This window comes from Ctenocephalides felis, unplaced genomic scaffold, assembly GCF_003426905.1.
Source record: "Ctenocephalides felis isolate EL2017-DRISC unplaced genomic scaffold, ASM342690v1 CF-g0.4_SCAFFOLD_01170, whole genome shotgun sequence".
NCBI lineage: Eukaryota > Metazoa > Arthropoda > Insecta > Siphonaptera > Pulicidae > Ctenocephalides > Ctenocephalides felis.
In genome coordinates this window covers 62,971,103-62,987,476 of record NW_020537324.1, presented here as the reverse complement: position 1 = coordinate 62,987,476, position 16,374 = coordinate 62,971,103, and the positions used below count along the sequence as shown (strand labels likewise).

Below are 16,374 nucleotides of genomic sequence, written 5' to 3'. Positions count from 1 at the left end.
ATAGTAAATTTTATTTTAATTTTAATTAGAAGAACTAAGAAATAATAGTCATATAGCTCCAATAACTAAGAAAACTAGTGGGGTGTATGGCATCGTGCCTTAAGACAAATTGCTGGAACTTCCCGTACCTTAACGAAATGTTCGAGGAATATTAAATGTTTTCAAATAGATTATTATAAATATTGTGACATTGTCTAATATTTATAAGAATTATATAAACTGAATTGCAAAGTTGAAGTTATTTGTTTAAAGTATATTAAAACTTTAGTCAGAATTAAAAATAAAATCTGATTTATTTTCGATATACAAAAAAAAAATTTTTTTTGAAAAAAACATTTGAAACAATTTTTTTTTCGAAATCTATCATTTTGTTAAAACAAGCAGAAAGTTTTTTGAATCATTTAAATCGGTTCTCTCAAAAACTGACATTTTTGCACATTTAGCCTTGTATCTTCAAAATGGCTGGGCCTGCCTTAGCCAAAAATTGATAATCACTTCTCCCGATGATAACTAATTGAATGTTTTTTAGATCATTCAGATCGGATACTCCGTTCTCTCAAAAACTCGATTTCTATTTTCTTCAATCTGACTTCAATCATTTAGACCCTACAATTCCTCTACAATTGAAGATTTTTATCAAAAGATTCCAAATTTTTATTATCTTATTTATTATCTTTAATCATTATTATTATTATATATGTTTATTACCTACAAAATGACACCAAAATATTGAATTTACATAAAATTCTCAAAATTAATTTATAGAAATGTTTAAAAACAGAATTAAGTTCTTTTTAGTTTGCTTAGATTATAACATTAGTTGTCAAAATGACATTACTAATATTTACTAATTATTTTGATTAATTTTCATTCATTTATCCAAATATATTTAAAACATAAAATGTAATAAATTTAATAAGTAGTGGACTACAAATTGTTTATATTTTTTGTAAATTAATTTTATATTACAATGAATTCAAGGTATGAGCATATTGAATTGAACCAATTATAATAAGTTTCACACTTCATATTTTATTTGAATAAATTAAGGTTTGATTTCTGCAACACATAGTTAATTATCGATAGAATTTGTTTTACATATGCATAAAAAACCGAAGAAAATTTAATTTTTAAATTCGAACGGAAATTTTAAATTTCGACGGAGACTCTAAAGTTTACGCTTTCGTTGATACCGAGTATTTCTACGGTTGAGAATTTATAAATAAAAAGTTAAATAGATGAGTGTTAAAAATATTATATTATTTTTGTTTTGATAGCTTTATTTTAAGGATTACAAGCAGAACTAATTGTTTTATATTTGTGTTTTTTTCAGTCGGTTATCCTCAAGAAATCAGCCGAAAACACCATTTAGGAAGTTTGTGCAGCGAGTAACACGCAGAAAAAGAATTTTACTAGACGAACCATCTCCTCTGGAAAGAGTTTGTGATATCTGGGATCTACTTGCTGTTGCATTTGGAGGAACTCTCGGAATCGGAGTATTTGTTGTCCCTGGAGATGTGGCCAGAAAATATGCAGGACCAGCCGTAGTTGTTTCGATCACAATAGCTGCTTTTGTTACTTTTTTAGGTTGTGAGTATTTATTAAGTAATTGTCATGATTAGCAGTACCACATTTTAGAAACTGCTTTTGTTTTTGTTTAACCTGTGCCTCGGGTTTTAAGTTCCTGTATTTTTCTTCCTTGTGCATTCTGCATTTTTCTTCATACCAGGCCTTCCATTTTTCTTCAATGACGTCGTGCTGAAGTAACTTTTTTCCGATACAGCTCCTAACCAGTTTCTTTTTCTTTACACAATCATACCTAGTATAGTTACTATTTGCGATATAGATTTTATTGCAATCCAAACTATTTTTTTTTTAAATCATACCTTGTAAAGTTTTTAGCCCACTTGGGACTTAATTATGTTGGGACAAAGTTTATCAAATTACACAGAACAATTAATTAAATATATACTTTGTCACAGTATTCAGTATGTTGTTCAATAGCATCGTGATAAAATATTTTAAAGTGCATGGTTACAAATTAAAAAAAATATATATGTGACGAATATATATCATCTGATGATGCTTTTTTCGAAATTTTAGGAACCTTATGAAATGCCATTTTTTTATCTTTACAATTCTATAACAAAAAAATTAATACAATTTATGAGGTTTTGTAGATCCTAGCTTTTAAGAACCCAATTCTCGAGATAAAACTATTATGTTATCTTACCGGTCCCTTTTGTTGAAAAATAATCGCTTGAGTTGTTGTTAGTCATGATCGATCGAGCATATTTCTACTTCTAAAACGTAACCTCCAAATGACGCAATCGTCAGTATATAACATTAGCTTGACTGCACGCGTGGACAACTTATAATAATATTGTTATTTGACAATTTATATTGATAATTATATTGATTTCTTTGAGGGTAAGTTATAGTAATCGTAAAAAAATCAAAAATGAAAATTTTTATATATCTTTACGTTTCAAAGGTTTCTGAATATTTCGGCATATCTTAGAAAAAATGGATGCATATGTGTGTATGTGTGCGGATACAAATTTTTGTCGACGATTTTGGGAACACCGATCAACCGATTTGAATGATTCAAAAAACATTCGATTTGTATTGATAAGGAGACGTCCTGATTAGTCTTTGGCGAAGGTAGGCCTAGCCGTTCCGAAGATACGGGGCAAAAAGTTTCAAAAATGGTAACTCAGTTTTTAAGAGAACGGAGCGTACGATTTTAATAATTCAGAAAACATATTTGTATTGACAAGATGAAGAGCTGATTAACTTTTTGAGAAGGCAGGTCCAGGGATTATGGACTCTCAATAAAAATTAGTTAAAAAAATGTCATTTGGCGGTCAAAAACGTTTATTGGACATATATACATAAGATTATCAAATATTTTATAGAGATTTTAATAATGTGTATACATTTTGTATACATTTTTTTGGGTTTTGTACCAAGATTTTTGATTAGTACGGTACGGGAAGTTCTGGCAATTTGCCTTAAGGCACGATGTCATACACCACTAGTTTAATATTTGATTAATAATATTAATTAAGTGCCTTCGATCCGATTCAGGTCTGTGTTTTGCTGAATTCGCCGCCCGTGTACCTCGCGTCGGAGCGGCATATATTTACAGCTATGTAACAGTTGGAGAATTTGTCGCATTTATAATCGGATGGACGTTAATTATTCAATTTTTGTTAAGTAAGATTTTTTATTCGTTTATTATTCATTTACAGTTAAACATAAAACTATGAAAATATCTATTGTACATTAAGGTGTGTCGAGCCTTGCGCGAGGTCTGAGTTCTCACATAGATCGAATGACTGGCAATGCTATATCTTACGGCCTGGCCAAGTGGCTTCCAATGAATATTCCATTTATGTCTGCTTTTCCAGATTTCCTAGCATTGGTTTTGCTCATAATTTTGCATGGTAAGTTCATTACTTTACACGGAAAGTACATATTTAAGCAAATAACCATTCTGTTTTTGTAAAATATTATTGTAATCAAAATTGAGAATTTTTTTAGTCCTACAATATGTAATATTTTAACTATAAATTATCACGTATTTTAAAATAATTATTTTTGCTGTCAATTTAAAAATACACATCTCATAATATTTCTATAAAAGTTGCAAATATATAAAATTTGAATATATTTCAGGTGTATTATTAACTGGAACAAAAATATCCATGATGCTTTTGCTGATACTCACGTTAGTAAGCTTCATACTTACAGCGATTTTAATGCTCATAGGTTTCTTTCATTGTAAGTACAATAATCACAGTATTCAACATATCACAACTTTAAATTTTTAACGAATAAAATATTATATGTGGATATTAATAATGAAAACTAAAAAAATTGCACGTTTAACTAGTTACCTTCTCGACGAAGAAGTTTGTTTTCGCGAAAAATTTCATTTTGTTAACTTTGTTTTTAATGTGACCAAATCTGGAAAAGGTATGTGTGTGTGTATGTGAGCCGATTTTTGACATTTCACCGATGTTTTCTTAAAAATCGTTGGACCGATTTTGAAAATTTAAAAGCCATTCAAATGTAACTAGATAAGGAGTTTCTTTGGTCACTTTTGCGCGACTATCGGTCAATTTGGTTTGTAATTAGCTACACAAAATTTTGTCCTTGATTTAGACAACTATCTTTTAAAATTCAAAAACTGTTCGAAAGACATGGGGAGTGAATTGCGTTCATTAGTTTTTGGTTAAGATCTGTCAGGCAGTTTCTGCGCAAGGTTGACAAAAATAATTGGTGATCTTGACTCCCACGATAAACGATTGAATTATAAAAATTCAACGAAGTTTACAATTTTTCTGGGCTCTTAAGCGATTTTTCAGAATCTATGTCGAAGCATATATATACACGTTCTGTGGCGTTTTCTAAGTAGCTACTGATTACAGTTTACGTCAACACTTAAATACATAACACGAAATTGATGAAATGTGTTAAACACGTATATGAAATAGAATAGTGGATGAAATGATGAAATATAAAAGTAAACAATTCTAAATCAGTTTATGCTAATTTTACCCTACGACAAGGTACATGCCCACCTGTTAGATTGAGTGGTGAATTGGATCCTGTATTCTGTAATGTAGTTAATTTTATGGGAATAGTAGGGTGGTCCATAATATGGACACACATTAAGGACCACATTCAAATTTTCTTGTTCCCAAGGGCTCAAAGGGTTCCAAATTGATAAATAACAATTCTCTGAATGTTTCAGCTTTTAAGATTGTCTTTTAGATAGAGCGCAATTCAATCAAAGTTTTGTATGGAAATAGCATGAAAAAAATTTCAAAAATTTTCAATAAAAAATGACACGAATTTTCACTTTTAATTCATTTGACGCTAAGTTATACCTAAAGTTAACATTAAGAGCTAAAACTCTCAGAAAATTGTTTTTTATCAATTGGAAACCGTTTGAGCCCTTGGGAGCAAGGTAATTCGAAAATGTCCATATTAAGGATCACCCTAGGGAACACATTTGAATAGGATGGCATAAACATATAATTAAAAAGCACCAGCACCTTGAACCTTGAACGTAGGCAATTTAATTGGTTAATGAGATGTAAATCACAAGCTTTGTTAGAAAATAAATACCTTATTAGCAAGACAATTATTAACCCAATATGGACTTACGATCTACAACTATGGGGTGCGGCTAGTAAATTAAACAAAGCAATTCTACAGAGGTTCCATAACAAACTTTTGAAACAAATCGTGAATGCCCCAAAATACGTACCAAACTGGCTAATACATCAAGACCTTAGGATTCTAACTGTGGAAGAAGATATTAACTATTTTTGCTCCAGATACAAGACTTGGCTAAGTCGACATCCCAATCAATTAGCGTGTGACTTGCTTAAGCCTTTACCACCAAATCGACTTAAAAGTAAAAGATGAACTGTAATGAATTATTACATTAAACTACATAAAGTCTAATGATATAATTACACAAGGTGCTATCGCAGAATAGCTATCCTTTACATGCTGTCATATTAAATTGTCTGTAAAAGGAGCTGAATATACTTATTGTATAGTTTGCTACCTAAAATAAAAATAATAAAAAAATATTAGTATTGTATCTGAAGTAGTATATTATAAGTTTTATTTTCATACGGCATTTTCGATTATATTTAGGTGATCCATCGAATTGGAGTCTAGATCCTCCTATAGATTATATTCCGCTTAAACGAGTGCAGGCTGTGAAAGACCCTGGACCGGGTACAGGTGGCTTCGCTCCATTCGGCGTTCGCGGTGTTTTACATGGGGCATCGGAAGCATTTTTTGCCTTCATCGGCATGATCAATGTTGCTACGATGAGCGAAGAGGCAATTCATCCCGAAAGAGATATCCCATTGGCTATAATAATCACATCAGTACTCACTTATTTAACATATTTAGGAGTTGGCATTGGACTCACTATGATGGCACCTTATTATCAACTGGTAAATATTGATGTTAAGTTTAAATTTTTTTATATCTTTACGTTTCCAAGATTTCTGAACTTAAAAAATGGATGTGTGTATTACTAATAATAATGTGTATATAAGTTTATATTCATACATATGCTCAATATTCTAGGACCCTGTCGCTCCATACATAACATTGTTCAATCAACTTGGTCTGCACGATATGGAATGGTTGGTCGGTGCAGGTGCACTATTTTCTATTTCTGCAAGTTTATTTTCATCAGTTCTTGGATTGCCACGATTGTTGTATGCAGTCGCCCACGATGGATTACTATTTTCTGCCCTGAAAAAAGTCCACGACAAGACGAAGGTACCATATGTCTCGGTGTTAGTCAGTTCTTTGTTCACAGGTGAGAGAAAAAATTAATTGTTTATCATAATAGTTTCTATATATATATATTTTTATATATATATATATATATATATATATAATGAGGCTCTCGATAAAATGATCCGCTAAAACTCAAAAGCGGCTAAACCGATTTGGCCAGTCTTAGTCTTGAAAAATGCTCTGAAAGATATCATTTGTATAATTATATACTCATTGGTATTTATAAAACATTTTCTAGAATATATATTTTTTTATTTATGTTATTTAAAATCAAAACCTAAATTTGGAATCGATCAAAGGGACATTTTTAGAATAACATTTTCTCAGTTATAATTTCCCAGAATTTATCAAAGAATAGATAGTAGTATATGAAGGTCGAGGGTTAAAAAAGTCCACCACCGATGTGTCAAAAACCAGTAATGTTAAGCATTGTTTAACAACAATACTTGAAAGTAGAGGGAAAAAGATGTATAACCAGCTATAATCTTGATTTTTATGTCATTGCTATCAGGAGATAAACGGTAATCTTTGAAAATCCATATTAGAAGTATTTTCTTCCGTTGGTAATTTTTTAGCATTAGGTAAAAATGTAATTATTTTGTAAATTACCTTTAAAATTATAATAAGGTTTTAAACCTTTTTGCCACCTGCCCGTATCAAGTTACTCCGCCTATAGGGTAAAAAGGTCTAGATAACAAATTGTTGGAAGGCATCAGAAAAGCACATTTCTACAATGATGAAGTAGAAGGTAGTTTACTGAACGTAGTCAGATAATTGTTCGTTTGATATGTGTTATTTGTTGTGATATAATAGTTATGGTTTTTACTATATAGTTTATATTTGCTCAAAGTCAAATTGGACCTTTGTGCCTCGCCCTGCTCTACATATATACTTTATATTAAATTTACTTTAATTCATCGAATGTTACTTGAAACTTTTCAAAAAGCAGGTCAAAGAAGAAATACTTAATTCATTTTCTATCTCTCCTCGCAGAAATTTGAAAATTTTGTATAAGCTCAGTAGTATTATTTACAATTACAGGGTGGCTGATATGTATTGCAACCAATTTCAGACCGCTATCATTTCTAAACCGCTCATCAGACAGATGACAGATTTATTCCAGCGATTGTTTATTTAATTGTTTATAAGCGTAAAAAAGCATTTTGATCTATTGCATTCAGAAAAAAAGTTATTCGTGATGAAAGTCAAGCGTGGTAGTGCGATTGCTTCATACTTGGCTGAAAAACCTTAGGTGGCTATATTTCGAGCCCTCCAGTATTTAAATGCGAACAAATATTTTGTTTCTCGTACCATATCTCGTAACCGTGATACACTCAGTGTTGCACCGCGTCCAAAAAGTGGACGAAAAAAAACACTAACAACCCCGGAAATGATCCAAAAAGTATAGGCAAAAATCAATCGAAATTCGTGTCGCAGTGGTAAAAAAATGACCCGTGAGCTGAACATATCGCAAAAACGGATGCAACACATATTGAAAAATGAGCTTGAACTAAAACCATTGAAGATCCAAAAAGTGCAAGAGCTCATTGATGCACAAAAAAAAGTTAGACGGAAAGAAGCGAAGGGGTTGCTTCGCTTGCACGAAAGTGGCTAGTTACCGAATTTGGTTTTCTCAGATGGGAAGTCCTTCCAAATCGAGCAGTTTGTGAACAAACAAAATGATAGGGTTTACTTGCCAAAAAGGTCAGCTAAAAATTTACACCTTCGATTGGCCACCAAAACTCGAGCGCCGCCGACGGTAATGGTGTGAACCACCGTAACGGCCGATGGTGACATTCCACTCTTATTCATCGACCGTGGGATCAAAATAATTGCCGAAATTATCGGGAAAATGTCTTAAAGGCAGTATTGAAGTCCTAGGTAGACAAAAATTTTGATCGCAGACCATGGTCATTCCAACAGGACTCAGCACCATCAAACTCAGCACGCGTCTACCAAAAATGGCCTATAAAAGAGGTTTTTCGCTTCATTTCCATCGCATCATAGCCACCAAAATCTCTGGATCTAAATTTGCTGGACTTTTGTGTCTTGGACATTTTGAAGAGTAAGGTTCGCACTAAAAAATACCAAAGTGTCGATCATCCCAAGAAGGCGCCTCGCCGGGAATGGGCCAAAATAGCCCAGAGCCACTTTCGTGCAGCGTGTTATGGTTTTTCTGCCGTTTGAAGGCCATAATTCGTGCCAAAAGTAGCCAATTCGAACAAATATGAACTAATTCTAAAATTTGATGTTATTTCTGACATTTTTGCTTTCGAACAATGAAATTTAGAATGAAAATGACAAAGTTATAGCGCTTTACTTTGTTGCAATACATATCAGCCACCCTGTATACACAAAATCCAGAATACAAAAAAAAAATCTGAAAAACTTGAAACGTAATCAATAAGTCGAAAGACCAAAAAAGACTTGGATTGGATTATACCATGTTTACTATAGAAAGTGTATAAAACTTCCAGTTTTATTGTTTTTATAATAGCTCATTGTATATAGTATTCTAACAACACATCATTATACACTTAAAGTATTAATATTTTCGATTCTCTAGAAATTGTTTGAAATATACCTTACTTGGCAAAACAACGTTTGCCGGGTCAGCTAGTATGATATATATGTATGTATTCATTTTATTTTAACAAGAAATATTTTCTATATAAACAATATATAACAATTAAATATTTTCTTTGGCATAACTAAATGCTATCCAACGCAAGCTTAACTTTTAGTATTAAAATTTTAAATTTAATTCATTTTTTTGTCTTTTACAGGATTGATGTCATTATTCTTCGATTTATATCAGCTGATAGGTCTTATGAACCTCTTATTCTTGATGTGTTTCACTGTTGTCGCCATTTGTGTCATATTAATGAGGTATGACTAATGAAAACTTTAGAATGTTATAATATAGTAATTTATTAACATTAAAAATAATTACGTGTAGATATCGTTGTGACACATCGCTGATTATTACCACATTAAATGAAGATAGATCGTATTCTTTTTTTGCCCAAATGATTAACAAATACAAGTTGGAAATATCAACTCCAATCAGTTATTTTGTGGTGAAGATAAATTTAATAGTATTCCGTAAGTGATCGCAATTTTTTATTTTATTATTATAAACATGTATTAAAAAGTTATTAGGACAATTTCTAAACATATTGGAATAATTCAAAAAGGAAATAACTACATATTAAATTTCGAATTTAAGTAATTCTGGACCTACGATGAAATTCTTTATATTACCTTTGTAGTGAAATATTTTGAATTATCTATATTGAACTTGAAATTGAACAATAGAATTATTTTTTATTTTAAGAAAATATACTACAATGGTATTGAAGAACAAATTACAACACGACCTTAGATAAATATGAATAATCTCTAAATTTGGATTTTAACATATTTTCACCATAAACTACTTGTTAAATATAGAATTCAAGAAACAAACCGTTTTATGCTGGTGTGGGAGTTGTAATGATTATGATAATATATTAAATTAGAAACTCCCAACATAAAAAATAATATAAAATTTATTGACTATAAAAATATTTCGATATCAAAAATATACATGACATGTACCATTGTTTTTTTACAAATCAAAACCAGCCTGCTTGATATCCCCACACACTCCCTGCCCAGTGTTGATCTCACAGTTTAAAAAGAAAATACAGGGAAACACGTTATAAAAATGTGGTGGGAAAGCAGATTATAGCAGACCAGTGTTGTAATACTGGTCAATTACAAATTTCCATGTTTCGTCAGCAGATCCACCGTATGTGGTGATTCGACCTGCCATCAACTCCATATTCTGCATAAGGTTCTGACTAGAAAAAAATGTGGTAAATTTCCTGTACCTCGATGTTGGTGAACTTCTAAGATTCAGCCTCGATGTAATTGGTATTAGTTATATCAGAATTACTAAATGTTTAGAATGCATAATTTATGGGTACAGTTTCCATTTCTGCAAGCGTTGCATTCGTATCTGATGAGTTCCGATCAGAGAAATAAGTTGGCTCTTTATCCAAATCAGGATCATTGGTTTCTTTGACATAAGAGTCCAGAATTGTGGAATCCAATAAATTATGTCAAATTTTGTTTTGACTCGTCGTTGTCACCGATAATGGGAGGTAGCATTATAAGACGATTTGTTGAGTTAACAGAGAAAGAGAGGTTGAATTGCATTCCAATGAAAAGTTCAGGCTCCAAATTATTTTTTCTGTCAGCAATAAATACTGAGGTCTGGGTATACCAAATGAGTAACCTCGGAAGTCTGATCCAGATAGTAAGTGCGTTAACTATGATGGATTGGACTGGACGTACCTTATAGGTCGTCTCTGAAGACCAGTGACTATGGTGCTGCGTCAAATTCAATTTTTCTTAAATCCTCGAAAAATAAAACTCCTTTATCTTCATCGCCATCGTCGTGAGTCACCAATGTGGGAGTTGTAATGATTATGATAATATATTAAATTAGAAACTCCCAACATAAAAAATAATATAAAATTTATTGACTATAAAAATATTTCGATATCAGAAATATACATGACATGTACCATTGTTTTTTTACAAATCAAAACCAGCCTGCTTGATATCCCCACACTGGTGTTCTATTTAATTTATAAATAAGTAAATATATCTCACTATTCAATGCGGCTTTTTATTAGAGATTTTATTTTATACAAATAACGTTTTTAATTTAGCATCATAAAAAGTTGTTTGTTTTAAAATGATACCTGCAATTTTTTATGTAATAATATAATATTGTCTATTTTTGAATATCATAGGGTAAGGTTGCCCAAGTCGTGCTTCTTAATGAAATAATAAGTATTTAGTACAGCTAAATTAAAAGAAAATCTTTGGCGTTCACTGAATGTGTTGGATTATGATTAACTGATATTGTTTTTTTTTATTAAAGTAAGCAGTTTATTGATATCCCAAGGCGTTTTACAGAAATGTGCTTTTGGTATAAATAAGGCGACCACTTGTCTTAGTCAAATCTACTACTAAAAACTATATAGAATTTGGTCTGAAATCAAGATTTTTTAACTTCCCATGAGGTAGTATAGTAATGAGCCAAAAATCGATAATGAAAATTTTTGCATATTTTCACGTTTTGAAGGTTTCTGAAGATTTTGGCATACCTCAGAAAAATGGATGTGTGTGTATGCGTGTATGGATACAATTTTTAACTTACCGTAGGGCAAGTTATAGTAATCGCAAAAAAATCGAAAATGAAAATGTTTATATATCTTTACATTTCAAAACCTTCTGAACTTTTTGGCATACCTTAGAAAAAATGGATGTATGTGTCTGTGTGTGTGTGCGGATACAAATTTTTGTCGACGATTTTGGGAACACGGATGAAGCGATTTAAATAATTTAAGAAACATTCGATTCGTATTGATAAGGAGACGGCTGATTAGTTTTTGGCGAAGGCAGGTCTAGCCGTTCCGAAGATATGGGGAAAAAATTGCTAAAAACGGTAACACGGTTTTTAAGAGAGCAGAGCGTCCGATTTTAAAAATTCAAAAAACATTTCACATGTATCCAGATGTAATGTTATGTATGAAGAAGTGATCAAATTTTTATGTAGGCAGGTCTAGCGGTTTCGAAGATTTTGTTTACATTCCTATCGGTTCCGTACCAATGTTTATCCGTTAGACGGCGACGCGGCGCTTACGCGCTTAAATATTTCGACTCAATGCGGTTAAAGCAGTACGATTGCTTTGAAAAAAAGTTCAGAATTTCCAAAATATTGCAAAATAAATTTTTCTTCAGTCTTTTTTTTCAAAAAAAGTAAATTTTTGTCAAAAATTTGTAGTTTCTCAAAAATCTATTTTTTTCAGAGAAAATGTTTTTCAACAATGTTAATCTTTAAAAAAAAATTTTTTTTGGTATGGGAAGTTCCAGCAATTTGTCTTAAGGCACGATACCATGCGCCCTACTAGTTCGTCCACGTTTTCGGGCGCACGGATCAACCGATTTGTAGTGCTGATTAGTTTTTGGCAAAGGCAGGTCGAGCCGTTTCAAAGATACGGAACTAAATGTACAAAAAATGAAAGTTTTTGAGAGAACTAAGCATCCGATTTGAATGATTCAAAAAGCTTTCTGCTTGTGTTGACGAAACAATCGCTTTTGGAAAAAAAAGTTTTTTCAAAAAAAGTTTTTTTTGTAAATCGAAAATAATACAGATTTTAATTTTAATTCTTAATAAAGTTCTAAAGCTCACTTATATACTTTAAATAAATAATTTAGTTCCTATAAATATTAGACGATGATACAGTATTTATTTATAATAATCTATTTGAAAACATTTAATATTCCTCGAACATTTCGTTACGGTCCGGGAAGTTCCGGCAATTTGCTTTAAGGCACGATGTCATACACCACTAGTTAGTTATTAGTTAACATGTCGAACATAATTATTAAATTATCGAATAAAATGAAATAATATTTTAAAAAAGTAGCAAAATATAGAATGATTGAGTCCATAAAAATTCCATAAACATTTCTCTATAAAGTCGATACGAGTAAGGAGTTTGGCACTAAAGCTGCAAGTATAGAATTAAAATTAATATTTTAACATAAATAAATACTACAATTTAATTAGGTCAAAAACATTCAGAATCATATTATTTTTATAAAAACCTGTCAAATAAAAATCCAGTCTATAAAATATTGGTGAAAATTTCATAAAAAAATGACTTGAGTAGCTGTATGACTTGAGCAAATTTATCCTAATTTGAGTAGAAAACATATTTTCTTACTAATCTATTTCTTAGTAATTCTTAGTGTAATGTTGTGTATCTGGGACCGAGTGGCTTGGGATATCTATGAAAAAAGACCTATTCTTTGCATTTTGGTGACTGTCGTCCTGCTCTCCGTCTTATTTGCACTAACAATACCAATATATTGTCAACCGGAGGATAGGACAGTGTTAACTTTTAAAGTAAAGTAGTTTTGTTATGTATGTAACTTTTATGTATTACATTATTTTAATTTTAATGATTTTGCAGGTTCCATTAGTTCCATTTGTTCCATGTCTGTGCATATTCTGTAATATATACCTCATAAGCCACGCAATAGTAGCTGTTTGGATTGAATTAATTATTGTAGCTATTACAGGTAAATATTGACGCTATATAATAAAGTCTAGAAAAAATGATATATCTCGATATTCTGGCAAAAAACTAGATAAAATATTTTCAAATCAAGTTTTACGTCTATTTATTTTTTTATGTAAGTTGATTGTTCAATTTTGTTTTTACAATATATATATATATATATATATATATATATATATATTGATAATATAAATAAATAAACATGTTATTACACTCATGTGGAAAATCGTTGTTTTTTTAAATCTATTTAAAAATTATAGTTTCATAAAAATAAATACATTTGATGTTTACTACATCATTAATATTTTATTATGCCATGGAGGAGTACAAGTAAATTTTGACCCTAGTTTCAACCGGATTTCAGGTTGACTATTATTTACTGATTTTTTTTTTAAATACTTACATATAGGTTATGTATTCTACTTCATCTACGGCATGCGAAAAAAAGTGATGGAAGAAAGTCAAATAATAGTTTCAAATTCACCGATTACGCAGTAAATGTAGAAACGAATATTTAATTGAATAAGCATATTAATTTATGATATATTATATATTGTGCACTTTATTTTGTTTGTTTTATTTCAATCATTTTCAGAAAAAAATTTCGAATTGAACGAATTGGAGAAAGTAAGTGTATGAACCAAAAAGACTCTCTTTAGTTTGCTCGTCAGTGGAGTCCTTTTGCATAAATTTACCCAAGGAGAAGTTTGTTTTTTCCAGAAAATACGATTTGCTCATTTTTTTATAAATTAGACCCCGAAAGGGTATAGGTGCATTGTTTGTCATACAGAATTGATTCCACCCTGGTATTTAAATAATAACGCCATTTTAAAGGTCTTTTTGAAAATATATGATATACCAATTTTCAACTTTGTACTTTGTCTTATGGCCGAGATATCATTGAAAATACACCAAAGTGCCCCTTCTTTGAAACTCACTTTTTTGCATAACCATAAAAGATATCGCAAAAAAATTTACGTGATTATACTCACGTTGGTTCTAACCACATTATGCAAAACAATCGATTACAAAATATCCGATATACCAATTTTCAACTTTGTAATTTATCTTTTAGCCGAGATATCATTGAAAATATATCAAAGTGGCCCCTTCTTTCAAACATAATATTTGGCGTAACCATAAATGATATCGAAAAAAATTTACGTGATTTCTACTAACGTTGGTTCTAACCACCAGGAAATTATATTTCAATCTTTAAGCTATATTAATATTTTGATAAAATTTTAAAATATAACATCACTTACAAAACAATGTTGTTTTTATTATTATATATTATAAAAATACACAACATATATAACACAATATTGTAATTTCAACTTATTTAATAAGAGAAATTAAATAAAATACCAGTTCCCTACATTTGTCTCTTACTAAATCGCACACCATTCTCCGCTCAGGAGAGCAGAAAACTGATTTTTCTTTTACTTTTAACATTTTCTCTATGACAGTCTGTTATCAGGGCTCGTTCGTGGGCAAGTGGCTAGAACGACTGGGTCAGGGGCCCCGGGTTCGATACCCACTTCGAGCAGCCTGTTGTCAGGCAGCAGTGACAACGATTTTTTGCTTGGAAATATAGGTAGCAATATGTTTCCAAGTAAAAAAAACAGCCCTAATACGGCATTGTTGCACCAATCAATTGTTGCATCACTATCACAGTAATTGTAATAATAAAAATTCAGCTCTTAGAGATGAGACAACTGTTTGTATTGCCATCTATAATAAAAACAAACGTAGTTTATAAGATATTAATCACAACAGTTTATAGAACTCATAAGTTCTGATCGCTGTTCAAAATAAAATTAAAAAAAAGTTTATATATATATATATATATATAGAAAAACTTTTTTTTAATTTCAAATATATATATATATATATATATATATATATTTGAAGATTTTGTGCTGAACCCGATGGCATGATCACGGTCATTTTTATATAAATCTCAATGGTGGCGTGATATATGAAATGATTAAATATGAGTATTATAAATAGAAAAGATGAAAGATGATAGAAATTTTTTTTTCTACAATTTTTTTGACAAGTTTATGGTTATCGTTGCACGCATGGAATTTTCAATTAACTCAACTTTTTGTTGTTGGGTTTTATTTTGTTCAAATGAACCTCGAGATCCGTTGGAACAAAATCTGATTGTGTTGTCTCACTTCAACTTTTTTGGATCCCGTCGACCGGGTCTCATGTCGACTAGCGATCGCGACAGATTTCAAAGTCGTCGTAGTTCTCCGAGTTGGAATGATTTTTGACATTAAATTTTGAAGGAAAAATGTTAATTTATTGAAAAGTTTAAATACAAGTTTTTACTAAATTTTATGTTATTTTTTTCCATATCTAACTCTCGTTGTGCTGTACTGATAACAAGTTATATATTTTTTACAGCCCATAACGCACGCTTTGCAGTACTGTCTGCACAGTTAATAATTAAATTCCCTTTCTCGCGTACGGGACATTTTTTGTTTTTTCAGTGAATGTCATTCGGTTATTGTGTAATAAGAATAAAGTCTGGAATTCACCCGATATCGATTTGAAATCGTGCTTTTTTAAAAGCAATCGGGTGTAATTCAAACAAGATTTTTAATATCTTGTCAAAATTATAAGGTGAACGTGCCTTCTGCTGACTCCTCTTTCCAAATACCGGATTGGTGTTGCTAATGGTTAGAGGATAAGCCATATTAGCAAGTGATTTTTTCTAAATTTAAATTTTTCCAAGTCTTTAGTTTAATTTTATTAAAATCAGTGCTGTGTATATTGAAGAATTCAAGGATATTCCCAGGCAGGCGCCTGGGAAGAAACTAAAAATAATGAAAACACAGAAAATGGAGGTATTGACGAGCGAGATCCTCAAAAATAA

At 30.9% G+C, this 16,374-nt stretch overlaps 1 protein-coding gene across 1 annotated transcript; it reads left to right on the top strand.

Moving 5' to 3' along the window:
- The first annotated feature begins 970 nt into the window (after positions 1-970).
- Positions 971-16,374, top strand: LOC113367527 (cationic amino acid transporter 3-like). The gene is made up of 7 exons (XM_026609127.1): positions 971-981; positions 1,334-1,590; positions 3,294-3,449; positions 5,680-5,987; positions 6,124-6,361; positions 9,129-9,231; positions 16,278-16,374. Exons 1-7 carry the CDS (start codon positions 971-973, stop codon positions 16,372-16,374), a joined length of 1,170 nt encoding a protein of 389 aa, XP_026464912.1.

Coding starts and splice junctions, on each gene's coding strand:
- LOC113367527 (XM_026609127.1), top strand. Junction 6,362..9,128: donor AGTCAGTTCTTTGTTCACAG/GTGAGAGAAAAA, acceptor TGTCTTTTACAG/GATTGATGTCATTATTCTTC. Junction 9,232..16,277: donor ATTTGTGTCATATTAATGAG/GTATGACTAATG, acceptor TGTATATTGAAG/AATTCAAGGATATTCCCAGG.